The 22,962-nt window shown below is 37.9% G+C and overlaps 1 protein-coding gene across 1 annotated transcript; it reads right to left on the reverse strand.

Annotated features, from left to right (window-relative positions):
• Nucleotides 1-1,568: 1,568 nt before the first annotated feature.
• LOC126381068 (uncharacterized) lies at nt 1,569-9,782 on the reverse strand. Its single transcript, XM_050030610.1, has 3 exons — nt 9,272-9,782; nt 2,322-3,900; nt 1,569-1,577 (listed from the first exon to the last, which is right to left on the reverse strand). Exons 1-3 carry the CDS (start codon nt 9,289-9,291, stop codon nt 1,569-1,571), a joined length of 1,608 nt encoding a protein of 535 aa, XP_049886567.1. The 5' UTR covers nt 9,292-9,782.
• Between the last annotated feature and the right edge of the window lie 13,180 nt (nt 9,783-22,962).

The following is a 22,962-nucleotide window of genomic DNA, read 5'->3' on the forward strand; positions in this document are numbered from 1 at the left end:
CTATGGCTGGAGATAACGCACGAGTGTACGTAGCCGAACACCTGACGGTAGAAAACAAACGTCTGTTTAAAGCCTGCCGTGATGCGCGTAAAGCTAAGGACTATAAGTTCTGTTGGGTAAAAAACGGCCGACTTTTTATGCGAAAAAACGATACTTCACCTGTTATACATATCACACAAGATACCGACCTACAAAAACTACATTAGATTATTTTACTATGCATGTAACTTTTTATATTAACTTTGTACCTTCCTTAGTTAAACAGTTAGTGATGGAAATCAGTGAACTATTTAATATTTTTGCATCAGTTCCATATTGTCTTCAAATGCTTGTGACCTATCTGTGCTATTTAATAACATTCCAAACATTATATAACACTGTTTTCATTTTTCTTGCCGTAAAATTATACACTGTGACCAGTAAAATAGAAAGTGTACGTAGTTTTACACGTACACTTTCTATTTTAAACACACTTGCTCACATAACCTATTATCAATTTCGTGTTATGTTGAGAGTGATCTTTATATACAAATACATGATTCTCGCCGCTGTTAAGTGTCAGTATGCTCTAACTACTACTATAATCGTTTTACATCTGTAATGACTCAGAACAGAATTAGTGTATACTATCAAAATGTACGTGGTCTCAGGACTAAAACTCATCAGCTATACAATAATATTCTCGCTAGTAATTACGACGTTATAGTTTTGGTTCAGACATGGCTGTGTGATGGAATATTTGATGGAGAATTGTGTGACGACCGTTATCATGTTTTCAGGTGCGATAGAGAATTCATTGCCACAGGAAAAAAGATCGACGGTGGGGTGATGGTATGTGTATGGCGCGAGCTATGCGCCTTTCCAGTTAACATTCCGTCCTCGTGTTTTCCCACAGAGGTACTCTGGATCACTATACCCTCCAACTGCTTACGTAACACTCATAATTTTCATATTATTGCCACGTATGTACGCGGTGAAGACGCAACACAGCAAACTGACATCTGTAATCTGCTTAATCTATTGCAGACTAAATTGCCTGACTCCACATCCCCTACGTATAACAGTGATAACTACTTATATTTAGGCGACTTTAATCTACCGTACGTCGAGTGGGACGAAGGGTGTCCGACTATTTATTCTCGAAACAGTTCGGCTGCGACCCGAGAGCATGTAACAAAAATATTACATCTTTTAACTCTAAACGGCTTCTCTCAGCACAACTACAATAAAAACCACTGTGGCAACATTTTGGACTTGGTATTCAGCACTTTCAATTTAGAATTAGGCATTTGTCAATACCCTTTAATTATAAAGAATGAGGTCCATCCACCACTAAATATTGATGCATCTGAAATAATAGTACCTCCGTTTGTTACGGAAAATATCGACAGGTGTGTTTTTCGCAGAGGAAACTATGATAATATTAATAAACATTTCAGTGAAATTAACTAGGAAAAAGAGTTCCTCACTAGAAACACTGAGGAGGCAGTTAATTTTCTTTATGCAAACTTATACCATTGCATTAATCTATATGTGCCTTTGCACAAAACTCACAAGGGCGGACGCTGTTACTCCGTCTGGTGGCAAGAATCTTATAAAAAATACTAGCTAGTACCCGCGACTTCGTCTGCGTACTTTTAATTTGAATATTAAGGATTGTATAAAAGGAACGGTATAGCATTTAATTAAAAGAGAGTAAGTAGGTATATTAAAAAAAAAATATCTGTTTACAGTAGGTACCTATGTATTCCATTGAGAGGCAGAAAGTACTTAGGAACATTTATTTTATTGGTCCCTTATGTCCAGAAGACACTTACAGGGGCCAGCGTCACGTTGTGTACAAAAATATTTTAAAATGACCTAATTTAAAACTTTTTTGTACACAAAGTTTGCTGTTTTGTTATTATTTATTAAAATGTGGAGATAGTCAAGTTTCGGGAGCGCGGGACACTATTTTTAAAAAGAAACTAATGAATTTGAATTAGTTAAATGTATATTAAAATAAAACTTAAAGTACGGCGAGACATGTGCACAGAGTCGGATGCGCTACATGAATGATTTTAATGCTAACTTAAAGTTCTAGCTAAATCTAAGAGGAAAGCGTGGGAGTCAGGCCACCGCGGTGGTCTGTCTACAGAATGTGCTGACATGCTGTTCTAGGCAGCATGCACTGTCACCGTTCTTCGGGCTAGGGGTGGCATAACTCCTCCCTCCTCAAGCACGAAATCATCCGACGATTTTGAGTCTTGGTGATTTCGTGTAAAATTGAAAACTTTAAATTTCCATATAATAATAGTAATGATACTTATAATTAAGATTACATAAAGGAATATAGTAGCTAAGATCACACTACGAGTGTCTATTATTTCACTTTCACTGATATCACTGTTAAACCTTTCACTGTTTAATACGTTAGAGAGATGCTTCAAGTTATCCAAAGACACGCCTTTAATGTCCACCTTAGATAATTCCGTGGTAACGTTCATCTTCAGGAAGTCGGGCTTAGGTAAACCAATTACGGGTGTAACCTTGAAATGGAAATCGGCAGCAATGGACCTCCGGCGGTTTAATTTAAAGTTCTCTATGTAGAGTTTGCAGTCTTCAGCATTGGAAATAAGGTAAGTACCCTGAATCTGTCTTTTGATTGTGTCGTCATTACATTTTTCAGTAAGTATTTGGCTGCTCCTGGTGTAGACAATCCAATTGGCAGGATCGATCCTCTGGATCTTGATATCTTCCACGTAGACAGGGTAAACTCTGCAGAGGGTGAGATTAGAATGAAACCGCATCAGCTGCTCAACACAGGTTCGTTCAGGATAAATGACCTGGTCATTCTCCTTGCACAGGAACTGTCCCGGGGCTAGCTCGTCGCAGGGACTGTTGATGGGGTGGTATTTCGGACCTTTCGCCAAAAGGTAAGGATATTTAGGAATTATAACATAGGTAAGGTTTGTTGATGGCTTAAACATGGGTAATGAATAAATTTTAAAATAATTATAAATATTTCCATCTATTAAAGGAATTTCTAAAATGAACGTAATCTGATTTTCTTTCATATACGACTTAACAACTATAGTTTTTTCAATTTTTATCAAGTTATTTAGGTTTACAGGATATACTAAATTATCATACTTGGCTACAGATTCCAGTATTTTGAGAAACTCATCTGAATTTATGATGGATTGGTGTAACACTGAGACTTTACTCAATGCTAAAACAGTTTCAATTTCACTAATAGTCAAGTATATAGTTCTGAAGTTTCCAATGAACAGTTTGAACAAGCTTAACATATATGTATTATAAACGGAGTTATTTTCTTTCGATGCTATGTATTTAACAATTTTTTCTATACGTTTAAGACGTTCGTCTAATATTAACGTGTTATTATGTAATGTCTCGGTGCTATTTATTAAACCATCTAACATTTTAGATACAATAATTAATTTCTTTTCTGTATGTATTTGATTGCCTTTAAGTTCAGAGATCAATTTGTCATATTTAATCGCGTCTTCATGGTCTAGATTCCCTGTGACTACTTTTATTAAAGAACCAAGAGGGTTTAGGATGCCTCTCTTAAATCTGCTAGACGGAACAAGTTGCCTGAATTTGTTAATGGTTATATTATACAAATCATACGCGTGTAACCTTATATTATAAAACTCATGTGAAAAAGGTTTATTAACATCTACCAATTTATCAAACTCTAAAAACTTATTAAGGTTAAATTTAAGGGTTTCCTTTATATCATTCAAATCTAAAACTTTAATAACTGTCCATTTATCTTCTTGTCGATATGCTTGTCCCAACTTGACAGGCAATATCCCGGGGTTGTCCTTAATGTTTTGAAGTTGAAGGCTGTGGCTCATCTGAAGGTACAGAACCATCAGGCTTAAGCACCACCTGTGGAGGACGTTTAACATTTTTAATTGGAATCCTTGTTTCCTTGGCGCCTCTTTGTACGGGTACGACATTTCTATCTGTTGGACCTATTACCTTTACCTTTTGATACCGGGGCTTATCTTTACTTTTTCGTGTGTTAATATCTTTACTGAATATAATGTCGCCTACTTCTAAATTTGGTACAGCTTCGCCACCTTTCTGTTTCCTAATTTTTTCCTTCTTTTCTAACATGTCCTTACTAATGTAATTGTATAAATATTTCATGCGCTTGTGATGATCTTTTAGCAATTGTTGGGTATATGTTTTTTCAAAATTTATATCAAACGCCTGATTAACACTGGTGTGACCGAAAACTATTTCAAAGGGTGCGAGGCCTGTCGTAGAATGAATGGTGTTATTATAAGCTAGAATAGAATAAGTCATTATGGAGGCTGCATCAGTATATTTTTGGTCATATTTGGCAAGACGGTAAATTTCTATTAAGGTCGAATGAAATCGTTCTACTATGCCTGTCGAATTTGGATTGTTTGGCGTAGTAATGTGAAGTTCAATTTTATGTAGGGCCATAAACTCTTTCATTAACTCGTTATTAAATTCAGTCCCTGGATCACTAGATATTTTTTTTGGAATTCCATAAAAGGTAAAATACTTCATTAGAGCACGTACAACTTCGGGAGTGGAACGATTTGATATTTCGATCGCTTGACCTAATCTACTAAAAGCATCAACAAGTGTTAGGTAGTAGACTCCTTCAATACAGAAAAGGTCTATAAATAGCTCTTGAAATGGCGAATTTTGAGTCTGCGTAAGTTGTAATACGGGTTTAAGAGGCTTTCTATCATATTTCATTTTCCTGCACGCTTCGCAAGCGTTGATGACTGCTGCTGTTATATCCATCATATTTTCCCAATAGTAGTTTCTTCGTATCCGGACTGCAGTTTCTTTGATACCACGATGGCACGTTGCTCCTTCATGGTATTTGGCGATGATTGCTCTCTGTTCTCTCTCATCTTCCACATAAATCACTCTTTCAGTGCATTCATAGAAGTCAACCGATCCCTTCTTAAACAATTCTATAATAATTTTCGAAAAATCCCTTCTGTGTGTCTCCTTTTCAAAGTAAATGAAATATTTAATATTTGGCCTGATGTATTCCTTCAGAAATTTCTTTATTAACTCGTCATTGTTTGTGGGTAAAAAGATTTCTAAAATTTTTTGCTTTTTGTTAGACAGATTTTTTACTTGGAGTTCGTTCCTAAACCACTGGTAGACTAAAATTTGGTTTGGCTTTGTATCAATCGCCTCGTGTAGAATAGGAATACCATGGGATTCGAGTTCTGTTCCCGAATGAGCTGTTTCAGTTGAACTTTTGTCAGAGACAATAGGATAGTCCATTTCTTCAATGTCGGATATTGTCATAGTAGCCGATGAGTCAGAAATAGTTATGGTGCCAGAATTATCCTTTTCTTTTCCTAACTGAGCCACTCTGTCATCAATTTCTTTCATAAATGATTTTAGGTCATCGTCAACGTTAACCACCATGGATTCTCGGTCATTGTCATCGTCAGAGTCTAAAGCATTAATCTTTATGCGAGAGAGAGCATCAGCGTTTGTGTTTTGCTTTCCGCTCTTATGGATAACCTCAAAGTCGTACTCTTGGAGTCGTAGTCTCCAGCGAGTCAACTTGCTATTCGGATCTTTAAGTGAATAGAGCCATGCAAGTGGTCTATGGTCTGTATAAATACGAAATTTATGACCATAAAGATATGGCCTAAAATGTTTTACGGCCCAAATTATGGCTAGTAGCTCTCGCTCTATTGTGCTGTATCGTGTTTCAGTGTCGCTTAATGTTCTACTAGCGTACGCAATAGGTTGGTCTTGTCCTATGGGGCCCTGTGAAAGTACAGCGCCTAAAGCTACTGCAGAAGCGTCTGTCGTAAGTATGTACGGTTTAGTAGGATCTGGAAACTGTAACAAAGGTGCACTCGTAAGGAGCTCTTTACATTTCTCGAAAGCTTCAATATATTTCTGATCAATTGTAATTCTGTTTCGCTTTTTTAAACACGCTGTTAATGGTTGTGTCAATTTTGCAAAGTCTTTAATAAATCGTCGATAGTATCCCACTAAGCCTAAAAAGCTTTTGATTTCAGTGGTCGTTTTGGGGAGAGGATAATTTTGAATTGCTGTGATTTTATCATTATTGGGTCTTAGTCCATCTTTTGTTATAGTATGTCCCAAATAAAGCACTTCTTTTCTCAGGAACTCAGATTTATCGAGCTGAACCTTGAGATTAGTCTTTCGCAGTCTGTCAAATACAGTTCGTAATTTGTCCAAGTGTTCCTGTAAGCTGGCCGAAAATATAATTATATCATCCAAATACACCAAACAATGGATGCCTTGTAACCCGCGTAACACATTGTCCATTGCTCTTTGAAAAGTTGCTGGAGCGGTTTTAAGTCCAAAAGGCATGCGGAGGAACTCATAGTGGCCAAATTGCGTACTGAAAGCTGTTTTTTGCCTGTCCTCCTCATTCACTTCAATCTGGTGGTACCCACTAGCAAGATCTAGTGTAGTGAAGTAAGAACTCTTTCCAAGTTTGTCAAAGATATCGTTTATATTCGGCAAGGGGTATTTGTCATCGACTGTCAAGTCATTTAAACGTCTGTAGTCTATAACCATCCTATATTTTATCTCACCTGAGGCGTCTCGTTTTTTGGGCACTAAATGTACCGGGGAACTCCAAGGAGAGTGGGATTCGCGTATAACATTGTCCTGTAAAAGTTTTTCAACTTGTCTTTTAATTTCTTCAGATTGGAAAGGAGGTTGTCTATAACCCCCTCCCCCCCCCCCCTCCCCCCCCCTCCCTCCCCTCCCCTCCCCCCTCCCTCCGGTTCCCTCCGGTTGATTGAGGGGAGGCCTGTGCCCAGCAGTGGGACGTATATAGGCAGTTTATGTTATGTATGTTGTCTATAAGGTCTTGTATAAACTGGGTCTTCATTTTTTGTACGTATAAAGTGCTTAACTTGACTAGAAAATGACAGTGGCAGTTGATCGCTGTAGAATATATCTTTATATTCTTTGCATAGACGAACAATACAGTCACGTTCTTCAGTACTCATATGGTCCAGTCTTAGTTTTGTCAAATTTTGTAAAAGTATGCTGTCATAGTAAATGTCACTGGTGCGTGTCTCGTCGCTTGTAAAATTTACGTCATTATCAATTGTTTTATATTCTGCTGTCGGAAATGGGGCTGTTACAACAATGTCAATTCCCTTTTCTAAGGTGTTCTGAATAACCGTGGTGGCGTAACCCTTGTTGCAGGTTACTAGAGCATCAGGCATTCGCACACCATCACAAAATTTTGTATGATTTAAAATGGCTTGCCCTGAGTATAAGTCAGTAGGCACTTTTACTCTCATTTCAGCTCGTGGGGGAAGATTTATTACGTACTCGGTAAAATTGTGAACAATAGGGATGTCCGTGGTTTTCGTTTTCAGTACTGCATTTTTAAGGTCAATAATGGCTTCAATTTTTGTCAATAAGTCATTACCAATTAGGCCGTCATATCTCGGGTCTACTTCATACAGATAAAATTTATGAAGGTCAGTGGTATTAAAAGTTGGTGTTAGGGGAATATGAATAACCTCATTATGTCTTGAGCTGGCATGCGTGCTTACGACTTCAAACGGTTCGTGAATAACTAGTGGCAAAAAGTACTGGTAGGCCTTTTGAGGGCTTAAGAACGAACGGGTGCTACCGGTGTCGATCATAAGCTTTGCGTTAATTTCCGGTAAATAAATGTACGGTAATTTTAATTTGACGTCACAATTTATTTCTATAATTTGTCTTTCCCTACTGAGGCCCGTATGTAAAAATTTTCAACATGCTGCTCGTTTGACTCCTCCGCTCCATGGAGAGTACGAGTCGTATCTAGTGGCTCCGCCTTATCGTTGCATTGATAAGAGTAGTCTTGCGTGGGCGCATCGCATTCATACGTATCGAAGGCATACGGATAATGATCCGCCTGGCTGGGATAACTCTCCGTGTAAGTGTCAAAACATTCGATCGGATGCTCATTGTATAATTCTGTTTCATTTACACGAAAACCTTGGCCTGTTTTTTGTGGAGCGGTACGCATGGAAACATCATTAGTAAAATTTTTGGAATAAAAATTTGGCTGTGGAGGTCTAATAGTTTGTTGTTGTCCAAACTGCTGGGGCCGCATCGCTGGTAGTTGTTGTAGGCCTTGAGGTGGTCTATACCCAAAGGGGGTGGGTTGGATAGGGCGATAACCAAATTGTTGGTTGTTTTGCTGTAGGTTTGGTCGGTAACCAAACTGATGATATTGATTTTGTAAGTTTGGTCGATAGCCAAACTGCTGGTTACTTTGTTGAGGGGGTCCGAACTGTCGGTTAACAGGTATACCAAACTTAAAATTGGTTTGAGTATTGTTAGGAATGTTTCCTATGTATTTAGCAAATCCTTGGTTTTGAGGGATATTTGGATGAGATATATTAGAAGGGAATTTAAAGGGCACTGCTGGTACTTGAGGCTTATTCGTTTTATTTTTACGCTGATATTGTTCGTGGAAATCCACTTCCTCGAGCACTACACTTAGGGCGTCCTCTAATGTTTCAGGTGATTTTAATCGGACAATGCGTAGCATCTCCTCGGGTAAGTTAAATAGAAAAACATTTAAAGCTAATCTGTTGTAAATCGTGATTTTGCTTTGCCGCATATTCTCGTCATCTATTATATTAACTTTAGCTATAAGGTTTGCTCTAATCGATTGAACATGGTTACAAAATTCATGATAGGATTGGTTTGGTTTGAGTTTTAAACCTTCTAATTGCATAGCTATACTCTCTTCGGTTCTAGGATCACCGAAATGCTGAATCAATAGCGTTTTGAATTCATCCCATGTACAGATGTCCTCTCGCTCACTGATAAGGGCCGCTGCATTATCAGTAAGACGGCTGGTAATGGTATGCATAATATAAGCATTCTGAGCATCGCTCCCTCTAAATTTTTCAATAACATATTCGCACTTACGAACAAATAAATTCAGGTGTCTTTTGTCTCCGTTAAATAGGGGTATAATTTTTGAAAATTCACTCGGAATCAAATTGACCTCCGCCATTTTAAAACACAATCAAATCAATTATATCACACAAAATCTTAAATCTAGCATGCACACACCTTATCTATAATCTTAATGTAATTAATGTAACTATTTAAATATAAAATAAGAACGATTTTGAGTTCTATATTTTTAGTAAAAAAAATCAGAGTACGTATCACTGAGAGAAGTCCGATCTCAGATTAATATTGGAACAAAGATAAGCGAAGGAAGGCGAAAAGTCGTACTCACCAACCCCCGGCTGCTTCCATGTCCTTAGTGTCCTGTCGCCTTAGAACACTCAGTGTGTCCCGTAAGTGTGACAAAATTTATTTGGTTCGCAGGATCCGGTCCGACGCTTTACTGCACTGGTACAGTTTTTACACACGACGATATTGAGTCCAAAAACCGCACGTAGGGCGAGTTCGAGCCCTATAAGCAGCACACGCACGGTAACGACACGGATCCTACCGGCTGCGCCAGTCAAGTTTCGGGAGCGCGGGACACTATTTTTAAAAAGAAACTAATGAATTTGAATTAGTTAAATGTATATTAAAATAAAACTTAAAGTACGGCGAGACATGTGCACAGAGTCGGATGCGCTACATGAATGATTTTAATGCTAACTTAAAGTTCTAGCTAAATCTAAGAGGAAAGCGTGGGAGTCAGGCCACCGCGGTGGTCTGTCTACAGAATGTGCTGACATGCTGTTCTAGGCAGCATGCACTGTCACCGTTCTTCGGGCTAGGGGTGGCATAACTAGATTGTTTGGACTCGACACTCGCGAGCAGGCCACGTATACACCACGTGCGCTCCCCCACCACACGACAGCGCCGTTGACTTGACTGCCGCCACACTTCGGCGAATGTGCGCGACGACGAACGACGACCGACGGCAGTGGCGGAGATGCAGAGTATTCGTTAAAAGGAACTTTATCTTCAAAAGCCAATTTTTTTTTAACTTGATACACCCAAAACTACTAAAAATCATGTTCCTAGGTTCAGTGGTTAAGATTTTGTATATACAAAAAGTTTGGCTTCGTAGTTCCCGTTCCGAATCCGTTCCGTTCCGTTCGAATTTCGGGAATTCCGTTTGTTGAAAAACTCTGCACATCCTAAGAGACCTACGTACAAGTTTCATGGTTTTATCTTCAAAAATGACGAATACCCATACAAACTTTCAACCCGTATTTCACCCCATACTACTAAAAATCTCAAAATGCTAGAACAAACGATTTTTTGTTTGTTATTTAGTGCCTAAATACAAAATTTAATATTTAACTCTTGAAAAATGACGAACTTCAAACAAACTTTCAGTTCCTATTTCATCCCCTCACAGATCGAATTTTCAAAAACGCTTTAACAAATTGTTTTTTTATTTCTTATCAAGTTCCTAAATATAAAGTTTCATGGTTTTATCCCCAAAAATGACGAACTTCCATACAAACTTTCAACCCTTATTTTACCCCCTCACTGGTCGAAATTTCAGAAACGCTAGAACAAATGTTTAATTATTTCTTATCAAGTGCTTAAATACAAAGTTTCATGGTTTATCTTTTAAAATGAAAATATCCCATACAAACTTTCAAGCCCTATTTCAATGTCTTCGTCCCTTTTTTTGCAATAAAAGGTAGCCTCTGTTTTTTCTCAGGGTCTAAAGATTGTCTGTGCCAAATTTAATCAAAATCGGTTGAGAGGTTTAAGCGGGAAAGCGTAACAGACAGACACAGAGTTACTTTCGCATTTATAATATTAGTAAGGATTACTTTCCCTCGTTGAATAGTAAACAATCTAAGTGTAGGTGATATAATTTCGTTGACGAACTGATTACCTATCCGTTTCTTTGTCTAAAGAGTATTAACTTATTACTTTGATTGATTACTGGGCTTAAAGTTCGTATAAATGTCTATCTAATTACCTCCTGAAGTTTAAAGCGTAGCTAGTTATGTAGTAGATACTATATTAATTATGTGGTGTAAGTAATTAGATTTTATCTGTATGTAATGTAACAGTCAGTTGAATAAAAAAACGTATCAGATCAATAAATTGGCGTAATGTGATTCTAGAAAGAGTTTTAATGTTGTAGATAGCTAGCTATAGCTATGTGTGTGTAGGTTACTGTAGGATAGAGAGAGAAATTTTATCATAAATTCCCTAAATTATGTCGCCTACCTACCCTCTAAGTTAGAAAAGTGATCAAATACTAACTTGAAGTCTTAGTGACACTCAGTTTAAAAATAAAAAACATCAAAATCATTCCAGTAGCTATGGCGTCATGCGCTTCTTGACACGATCACGAAATCTAGATTTCCGCGAGAATGAGGTATTTTCTCGCCGTAAAAAGTAGCCTGTGTCCGTGCCTAGGATCCTATCTTTAAATAAACCACGTCTTATAAAAATCTGTTCAGACATTAAGGCGTGAATGAGGAAAAACTTTTAAAACAAAAGATTAAAAATCACTAACTTAATTAGTTTTCTGCCTACTGCTTACGCCTTAAGTACGATAGCATGAATATTAATAGCCATATCCTTTTTTAGGTTACTATCTATCACCTAACTAAATGTCATCAAAATCCGTTTAGCCGTTTAGGCATGATAGAGCAAAACTCCCAGCAAAAGCCATAAAAAAATCACTAACTCAATTAAGTTTTCTGCCTACTTCCTACCCCATAAGTACGATGACGTGATCATTTTGATCTTATAATCGTTTTATGATAACCATCTATTACCTTACTTAATTTCAAAACAATCCGTTTAGACGTGAAAGAGCAAAAGTCCCAACAAAAACGTGAAACGGAAATCTTTTGCTACCATATGTAAAGGTAGGTGTAAATAGAAAGGTTGTTAAGAAAATACAGATATGTTTCAGAAATTTATAAAGTGGTGTTTACCTGAAGGGCACAGCTAGATGTTATAGACCGGTGAGCATGAGACAAAGAAAACTCCCTTTGAATTTGTACAATGTATAATTTTAAATATACAAATTTAGTTAACCATAGGTAATTCAAAAACCCTATGGAGGGAGACAGGTCGCGCTTTGGTCCGTCAGGTTAATTGTCACTCCGTAACAACCATGGGATATCACTATGTTTAAAAACACTGTCCGTACACCTGTAGGCACCTCACTTACTCGAGGACCTCCGACTATCAGGCCTACCTGAGGCGTCCCGGTATACCGTACAGGTGATGAGTTGAGGACGGCTCAGGCCAGGGCGTGCTGGACGATGGCGGCGCAGCGGGCCAACTGTTACGCAGCTGCACGTCCACCGGTCAACCTCGCAGTCCTTCACCGGGCCTTATCCGGAGTGTTGACAAAAGGAGAGGCGCGGCACATCCACATGCGTGCCGCACAAAGAAAAGCTTCGACGTGCAAACAACCAAGGCAAGCTCCGCCGTAATGAAGCTTGAAATAACTTGCAAACGCAGAAGAAAACAGTAGCAATCTTCATTCACAAAATTTATTGAAATAGTCTGATCCAATCATAAACTTCTTCTTAGACAATAGCATGTCGCGACCATTGAAACTTCTTCATTCTTAAAACAGAACTTAAAAACGTTAGAAAATTAAACAAAAACTCAAAAAACTTTAAAAACCCCATCTGCAACAAGGAATGGCAATGATTAGCATGTGGTTCAGCTGACAGCGTGGCAATGCAACTCACGAGTGTAAAACAAAGAAAATAACTTACAGGTTCATCCGGGATAGTTGGGCATCGCTCGGATGAAACCTAAACCCACCCACTGGACCTTAGGCGATGGGATTTCAGTGATGTTGCTGAAAACAAGGACCTCGAGGTTATCACAAAGTTGGTGCAAAAATATGCACGAAGAATTGCGAGTACTCACCATCTCGGTTAAGTTATTTAAATTGAGACATCGGCTCTTGATGTCGCCGATAAATGGTGGCTTTTAATTTGCCCACATTATAGTTACGGCAGTGGAGTCTCCGGCGCTCTCGCGACGTCCCCACTTTCCAAAACCTGTCTCTCAGCTCAGCCAGCTGTCAGTCTGACACACGAACCAACAATGTTGCCAACCAAAATAAAAAAATCTACCTAACCATAAATTCGCCGAATCAACGACAACAAACGATCGACTTGTTTGATCAAAACTAATCCAAAACTAAACCAAAAATATAATATAATTTAGAATAAATGTTGCAGATAATTTAAATATTAATTTAGAAAAAAAAAGAAAATTATTAAAATGTTCGATAACCCTGCAGCGCCATCTGTGTTATCACAAAATTACGTTGTAAACGTCCGTAACCACAAGATGTCACTACAAGGCTCGTTGGTCCGAAATGCTTCGTTACAATACCCCCCTACCCACGAGAGGTTTCGAACTGTGTGAGAAACACGGCTGCCCTCAGCCATAGAGCCTGGAGCGCACACCAGTCTAAATTAAAAAAAAACTGTCTCTAAAGACGAGACGACAAAACAATTCATAAAAAAAAACGTAACGAAGCACAACTCAAACATCTAAACAGCACAACCCTAAGCACAATAATTACCCCGACCTGTTATTCATCACCATTCATTGATCACCTTTCACTTCTTTCATATAGTAGCACCCAGTATCCATTTCACTGGATGTTACCCACATTCATACCCCTGTTGAGCTGACAACTCTCTTAGTGTCACTCGATACCCCAATTCTAAAGACAAAGACAAAAAACAAAACAACAGTTGCTAGAGGCTTATTTAAGGAGTCACTACCCGCTCCGTCGAAAGAGAAAAAAACAATGAGTAACCTAATAAAGTTCCCTGTCAAAAAATTTATTCCTTTCAAATGGCTACTATAATGCCTAAAAAATGTTGACACGAGCAACATGTAAAACTATACTCAAAACTTGGCTATAACCGCCTAAACAAAAAAATATGGAACGCTAAAGTGGGCGTTCATAAAACGCTGCGTTGCAGACGCTAGTGTGTATGGGCCTTGTCAGCGCACACATAAACACACTAAAAAAACATTAAACATGAAACATAAAACATCTATTGGCAACTGTAGTTATTTTAAATCAAAAGACTCAATTAATAGTCTTTAACTACATAAAAAAAAAAAAATGTTTGTTATAAATAGCCTGTTACTAGGCCACTTACGACACAAGTAACCACACCATTATTTTATTTTTCTAAATTAAAATGTTATGAAAGCTAACCACGAAACAAAAATGATGTTACTTACTTTATAAACGTGAATTTAAATTGAGCCAAATACAATGATCCAAGCCGGTAAATTTTGTTTTAAGAAAAATATGACTAGGGGAACTCGGGGCAATTTGAAAATTAAATTTTTAATTCTTTTATATGCCAAGAACCTAAGTTCTTGCCACTAAATGAAACCAATTCGTACACCAAGGGTGACAAGACCTTTTTAATTACGCACTGCTCGTATTTTGGGGCAAGTTTCGAGGCTTTAAAATTTGCGGCGTCACTCTGTACGTACGTTTTCCGCCACACTACTTGACCTTCGCGTAAAGTATTTACGTTACGGCGTCGCAGGTTGTAGTACTTCGCGTTCGTCGTGTGAGCCTTCTCGATATTAATCCGAACCTTTTGAAAGATATCCCGAAGGACCCCAAATTCACCCGCATACTCGTCCCTTGGCATAGAGACCTCATATTCCCTATCATCATTTTTATAAAAGGAACCGTTAAGAATAGATGATCAAACGAACTTCTCAAGTGAAGTTCGATCACTATTATATGAGTCGCTTCATTTGAAGATATAAGTTAACTAGGTAGTCCTTTTACCCTACAAGGTGACTTTCGCACGTATTTAGAGATTAAAAAGTATTTATAAAATCGATCTTATTTCGAAATGTCAATCGATGTGACATCTCGTACCCCACCTCACGTCCCTACCACCCTGACCGATCATTCTTTTAGAGATTTTTTCAATTTAACGCAAAACAGAAGGGATTTGGGATGGGTGGGAACTTATATCTTCAAATGAAGCGACTCATATATAATAGTGATCGAACTTCACTTGAGAAGTTCGTTTGATCATCTATTATATTTCGTCGCTTCATTCTTCAGATATGAGTTAACTAGGTAGATGTTCAGAGATTGCTTTTGCGTTTAAATGAAATCCAATAAAATACGAATCAATTTGACTATATTTTACTATGAAATATTTATAGAGTCAGTCTTTGGAATTGTATTGAATTACCATACTAAGATGAGTAACAACAAAAAACATAGGTATTATATAATAATAAGAAATTTTACACGAAAATCAATGTATTCCCTAATCAGAGATATTACATACAGACCTAGCGAATTTACCTCCGTCAAATATATTTCTGTGATAAAATTTAGCAAAAGTTTGAGAAGTCGAAGTCCATCCAGCGGCTTTTCGAATTACGTCAATATTAACGCCAGCGGTGGCAGCGGCGGATGTGGAAGCATGTCGCGTGCTGTGCGCGCTGTAGACGCTTACATCCACACCACTCTCTTGCAACACCTGTTTGATCCACCTGCTTATTGACTGTGCTGTTGCCCCCCGATGGGGGCGCTTCACAGTTATTAAGAGGTGAGGGACATCTGGAGGCCGTTTTTCCTGCGTAGCTGCGAGATAATCCCGTAGAGTGGAAGCCGGGCAGATACTGGGTTGATCTTTAAAGAACGGCAAGAATAACACCGGCTGTTCTTTTCCTGGCGCTGAAGTTTTAATAATGTCGGATATAGTGATCTGTATCCCGCTAACGGAGATAACGATATTACTAATCTTAATTAAGGAAAGCGTTTGGACACGATGCGCCGTACATAAAGCCAATAAGATAGCCACTTTTTTAGTTAACTTGTCGAAGGTAATTTCGCTGTTAGGGTACCATTCAGCTATATGAATTAGGACCACTTGGGGGTCCCAAGTATGATTATATTTGGGTAAACTCGGGCGCAACTTAAAAACTCCCTTTAATAGACGTTTAATAAGATTGTTTGAACTGACATAATCCCCTAAAAATAAAATTTTTAACAAAAAAAAAACCGACTTCAAACGCAAAACTAAAAAGCAATAAATAAATTTACTTCGCACAAAGTAATTAGTACGTATTTTCAATTAGTTAATTATTTTATAAATCTGAAGCCGGTGCCAAGGAAATGCTACAACGAAGTACCGATTTATATATTTTTCAATACTGATTGTTTTGTAATTTTTTGTTTGACATTGTTTTGTAATTGCTTTGATATAGGTATTAAACAATATTGTGTGTACATAGTAATTTGATATTGTAGTAGGGTTGTTGTAGCATTTACTTGGCACCGACTTCAGAATTATAAATTAATTAACTAATTGAAAATACGTACTAATTACTTTGTGCGAAGTAAATTTATTTATTGCTTTTTAGTTTTGCGTTTGAAGTCGGTTTTTTTTTTGTTAAAAATTTTATTTTATTTTACGATTTTAAGTGATGGTTAGACCGAGCAAGGATGCAGACAGACAGATTTTCTGATTTATATTCATATATAATAATATAATATATTATTAGTAGTGATCACAATTATTATTGATGAACATGTTTACACACACACACTCACACACGCGCTAACGCACACGAGCACACGCGCACGTACACACGCACACACACAGATACACGCACACACACAGACACACGCACACACACACACACATACACGCGCGCGCGCGCGCGCGCGCGCACACACACGCACACACACATGTGTATGTGTACATACACACATGTGGTTGTCAGTGGAAGCTGCTATCATACACACTCACGCATACATATAGATACAGTAGATTTCGCGTGGTTCGCTCGCTGCTAAAGCAGCTCGCGTGTCCTGTTTATTCGAAACTGTCCCTCTTCGTATGGCGGCCATCTTGTTTTTCCGCCATTTTGTTTTTTTTCACCGGCGACAGAATTTGACCAAGATTTAAATGGGTGTCGTGGAAACAAACAAAATCCAGGTGCAATAGGTTTGCCAGACCGTAGAATGTCTCCCTGATTGGGAGCAGTTTTCAAAGATGACGTTCCGATCACACCCCTATACATCATTTTTACCCCCAAGACATTTTCTGGAAAAACAAAATTTTGTATGGCGGCCATCTTGTTTTTTCGCCATTTTGTATTTTTTTCACCGGCCATTAAATTCGACCAAGATTTAAATAGGTTTCGTGAAAGAAAAATTGGTTCAGGTGTGATAGTTTCGCCAGGCCGTAGGGTGTCACCCTGATGCGGAGCAGTTTTCGAAAATCGGGAAGTATTTCCATACTTAACATGACGATCCGATCACAACCCCGATATATATTTTATATCCCGAGACATTTTCTGAAAAAACAAAATTGTGTATGGCGGCCATCTTGTTTTTCCGCCATTTTGTTTTTTTTTTTACGCGCTATGGAATTTGACCAAGATTTAAATAAGTGCTCTGAAAGAAATATTGGTTCACGTGCGATAGTTTTGCCAGGCCGTAGAGTATCTCTCTGATGCGGAGCAGTTTTTGGTGACCAGAAAGTATTTCCGTACTCTACATGACGTTTTGAGTAAGCGCCCCATACATTATTTTTACCCAAACGGGCTTCTTCCAAAATCGACAAAATTTTGTATGGCGGCCATCTTTTTTTTCCGCCATTTTGTTTTTTTGCACCGGCGATTGAATTTGATTAAGATTTAAATACGTTTCGTGAAAGAAAAATTGCTCCAGGTTGTATAGTTTTGCCAGGCTATAGGGTATCTCCCTGATGCTGACCAGTTTTCGAAGGTCGGGAAGTTTTCCCGAAGCCTAAAGATCGATCCGATCAATATGACTTTACAAACGCACTAGTCGCTCCTACGATTTTTGAAAATTCCCCTCGATTTCTCTGGTCTTCCATCATCAGATCCTGACTTCCTTGACATGGGACCCCCTTGGGTATATCTCCTTTCAAACAAAAAAAGAATTATCAAAATCGGTTCATATACGACGAAGATATGCCCGAACAAACATAAAAAAAAAAAAAAAAAAAAAAAAAAAAAATATACGGTCGAATTGAGAACCTCCTCCTTTTTTGAAGTCGGTAAAAATAAAGATACTTCTAATTCAAATTCAAATTCAAATTCAAATTATTTATTTCAGATTAATATCCATAATTATAAGTATAAGTACATCAGATTAGATTAGATAAATTAGATAAATTAAAATTAAATTATATATAAAATCAAATAAAATTAATATTATTGATAACATATTATTATTGTTATTGATAACAATGATAACATTTTCATTGCAAGAAAGGTGATGAGCTGACATGTAGTCTTATCCATCTCTCCAGCATCGGCGAGTCCCACCTCTCAGACAATGCGCTCAGGATACCGTTAGTGCCGCCACGAAACCGCTCTAGCAGAAACTCTAATAAAGATCTTCTTTCACCCTAAGGTTGCCTGGCAGAAATTGCTGTTTAGCAATAAGGCCGCCTATTGTGCTTATGTTTTATTCGTATGTTTGTGTCCTTTGTTTATGTTGTTGTGCAATAAAGTATTATTGATTGATTGATTGATTGATTGATTGATACTTATACTTAAAGGTTGCCTGGAAGAGATTGCTACTTAGCAATAAGGCCGCCTATTGTACTAATTCTATTTCTCTTTTGTTTTGTATTTTGTTTTTTCCTGTTTGTGCAATAAAGTATTTGTTATGTTATGTTATGATAAGGCCGACCTGTGACTATTTAAAGTGCCATAGGTAGCGCCCTTCTTAAATTGGACAGTTAAAAATGATAATACGAACGGGATAGAACAGTCGAAAACATTGCGATTATTTGACAAACAGTAATTCCACCAGAGTTTCAACGTGACGTTATATTGCTGAGTGGTACGTTTCGATAAAGAGGCTGTCATAAGTTCCCAGGCTGGTTCCGGGACACCGCGGTTCTCGAACGCCAGCCGGAGAGCATCGCGGCACCCAGGGTAAGTTGGTTGCAGAATTGATGTTGGTTCCTGGAATTGGGACGAATACCATGTTCATTAGGTCCCATATAAATTACATCACTAATCATCATTGATTTTAATAATGGGAACCACGCTTGCGATGGTCAAGCTGGGAAAATTACGATACCAGTAGCACGGTCATGTATTATCTTTTGTAAGCATTTTAACAAGACAGAAAATGGAGGGAACGCATAGAAAAACTTATCAGCCCAACTAATAGTAAAAGAGTAGGTTATTATTGGGCATTCTAAATCACTTTTCGCTCCATTGATCTCACGGCGCCGCCGTGCGCCGTTCGATCAACAGAGCTCCAAGCGATTTAAAATTCCCAATAATTATTTTGATACATACCTATGTCACTTAGATCACTTCATACGGAAAAGAATATGGAATTCCTAATCAATAATTCGAATATAAATACATCTGACTCGATATTTGGGAAGCCACTTACAATTGCAATTAACTCACATCTTTACTGTATTTATAAATCATTTGTATATCAACCACATCACATGCTTTTGTCTAGGCCAGCGGCTCATACCTTCCAGATCCAAATCTACTGAGCTTTGACATAATCAGGGCCGATTGCTCATGCTTGCTAGAGCGCTATGTGAGGCATACAGTATATGTCGAAGCCGTTCTGTTCTGTCTCTGTACTTGGTATCTAGACAAAGTGTCCTTAGGTACTAGACAAACTTTCTGTATTTAGGCCAGCAGCCCGTACGTTTCGCAGGTTTACTAAGCTTTGATGTATTCTGGGCCGGTTGCTCATGCTTGCTAGAGCGCTGTATAGAGGCGTACAGATACATCGAGGCTGTTCGAACCCTATACTTTGTACATAAATAGAGATTTTCTTTTGTCTAGACCAGTTCGTAACCTTCTAACAGTAACTGTTCCACATCGTGTACTTAGTACCGCCACAGACATCATCTACGTTCTAACACTAGAGACCAAATGAACGATAATCGCCGTGAGAACTTGTAGAGTCCTCTTCGATCAAACAGTATTATTCTGAAGAGAAACTACGATACTAAAACTTCGTCATACGTTTTCATTATACAGTAACATGTTTATGTCGCATTGATAAGTGTAGTCCTTACCGATACAAACGACAGCATAAGCTTGTAGGTATAGAATAGGGATCCAAGTTTTGCTGTCTCGCTATAAAACAAGAAAGCGCAACTAGTTTATAAAGTGAAGGTTCTGAACATCAATAAAGTTTTTCAAAGAAATAAGCATGTGGATAAGACGTTTTTGTAAGATATGATTACGATATTTCCTCCTTGTCTAGCTGAAATGTGGAGAATTAAATTTTGAATTGGAATGTGGAACAGTATAGTAACCTTGAATGGCTTCCAGAAATGATGGCGGGGCACTACAGTTCCCCAGATATAAGGTGACAATTATAAAATGTGGTTCAAATTTAAACGAATATTTGTTAGGAAAACACAATGCAGCAGGCTCCTGAAATTGGTAGTGTGTTGGTAGTAAAAATTCTCGCCCGTGTGTGGATTTTGTGCGAATTTTATTATGTGCAAATAATTGGATATGAGGAATACAATTCTATATTGATCCCTGCTTGGCCTTTAAGAAAAAAGTTGCGTCTTATTGATCAAATAATAAGGGCAACCGTGCTCAGAATTGACACGGAAAAAAAAATTGTTGACATGGTTGACAACTGCGATCGATAACAAAAGACTATTCATATTTTAATTTCCTTTCATATAGTAAAAATAAAAATAAACTTCAGTGCTTCGATGAGAACGTTATACACCGATGTTTCAAAATAGCTGCAGATCCCTAATAATTATTGCAATGCGGCGTTCATTTTTGCTGACCAGTAAGGTGTTTTGTGTCTATGTACAGTTTACAAAATAATTTCATGAAGTTTACCTACATATTTTAAATAGATACACATATTCGATTGTCACTAAGCTAGTTAAACATAAATATTATTATTGGTATAAAAGGTACATTCATGACGTTGCGTACCTTACTGCACAACTATTGATAAGATGATTCCATGTTTCGAAAGGCACGTTTAACTGTTGGTGCCGGCCTCTAGGCGGAAGACCACCTCCACAAACCCGTTATTTAAGGTGTACCCAACAGTAGTGGGACGTAAATAGGATGTTTATATTATGTATTGTATGGATAACGTCATTTTTATGAGATCTATACAAATAAAATATTTTGTGAACTGTACTGTGCGCTTCAAGTTACTTATCGATAAATAATTGCGAAATGAAATATAATATTTTTGTTTTTCACGCTTTGCGAAAATTGCTGCGTAAGTACAGAAATAACAAACATTTTACATGAGCATAAAAAATAGTTTTTACAAGGGTTGGAATAGACGTACATTACTTAACGTAAATAAAAATACTAATATATTTAAAGGTACCTCATTGAGGTTTTAGAAAAATGTTGTCAACTCCTGATGACTATTGTGCAACTTGCTACCATAAAAACCCTAAACTTACACAGACCATAATTATTTTTCGACGTGATTGAATCGCTCGCGAGTGCTAAGTGGTAAGTGCCCCATCTTCGACGCCCCATCACCACCCCACCGCTGCTGTCCACGAATTAGTGACAGTGCAGAGTCGCCCTGCTGTTTCCCGCTCCATCCTACCGCCGCGCCGTCTGAGCTGATTTTTTTGTTTGATACATGAGGATTCGAGCAACACAAATAATGTTCGTAAGTTTTCATTTAATTTTCGGATCAGATTCTCTCTTGATAACTTGATGATAATGACAGACGCCAATTTGAAGTGATTGTTTTTTTACCTAGATCACAATAAATCCTACTAGCACCGCTTGTTTTCGTACCAATCCGGGTCGGAATGGATCTAGTGACTATTAAGCTATTTTGTGACTTCTAGAGACATTTTAAGATCCATTCATTTTTAAACATTATTTACTTCTTGTTATTTCAGGTCGGACTCTGAATATTATTCTAAAACATCCAGCAAATCCGCCGGTCGAGGATTTGTTGACTCGGAGGACGAGATAGCTTTTAGCAGGTAAATATTAATAACATTATTAAAATAAAATGACCTAACTTTATTTGTGTTACTAAACATTCTTATATAAAACTTGAAATGTATTTCTGGGCTTTTATAGAAATAAATCAAGATCTATCGGTTCGAGAAACTCCGCCGCAAAGCGTGCGGATTCGGACGTAGAGATACCAAGGTGAATATACTAATTTTATATTTTTAAGGATATCTATTGCTGTTAATGTTTGTATATTAAATTTAAATATATATATATTGCTAATTTCAGGCAGAAGAAAAAGGAAAGCAAGCTCAGTTCATCTGCCAAGCGCACAGCAGTGGAATCTGACGGAGAGACACCGAGGTAAATATCTATTTGTTGTTTAACTTAATCTACTTGTTGTAACTTAATTCTACACATGCTATGAATAATTCACGATGACTGCTAAATTCTCAACATTAACTTTATGATGCTCCTATTTTCACTTTAATAAATATTTAAATTTAAGGTTCAAATACTTAGATGATCATGCGTTTAATTAATTATTGTAATTTTCAGGGCTAAGAAAAAGCTGGTTCCAAAGAGAAAGCGTTCTGCGGTAAAGATACCCGGCGAGGAGTGGCGCGTGATCGACTCGGAGAGCGAGGACGAGGAGGTTATCAAGCGCTCCAAGAACGCGTTGCAATCCTCCTACTCAAAGCGGGTGGCCGACGGGACCGTGCGCCGCACCGCCAAGCTGAACGGAGACCTATTCGTGGAGCTTAAGCTATACCAGGTCGCCGACATCAGACACGTAGACGTAAGGAAACGCTACGAGAAAGCAGTCCTCAGTCTAAAGTATCAGGCGGACCATAATGCGCCGGAGTTACAGCAACTCCAACAGTTTCTCAAAAAATGTAAACCCAAGTTCGAGACTGAGGGCTACTTTTTCGCAGATAAGGACGTAAAAGAATAACTCACGTCTGTTTTTCCTCTTGGGTAGGCAGAGTTTATTTTTATTGACTCGTATTA

Source organism: Pectinophora gossypiella, unplaced genomic scaffold (assembly GCF_024362695.1).
Source record: "Pectinophora gossypiella unplaced genomic scaffold, ilPecGoss1.1 Pgos_34, whole genome shotgun sequence".
In the NCBI taxonomy this organism is placed as follows: Eukaryota; Metazoa; Arthropoda; class Insecta; order Lepidoptera; family Gelechiidae; genus Pectinophora; species Pectinophora gossypiella.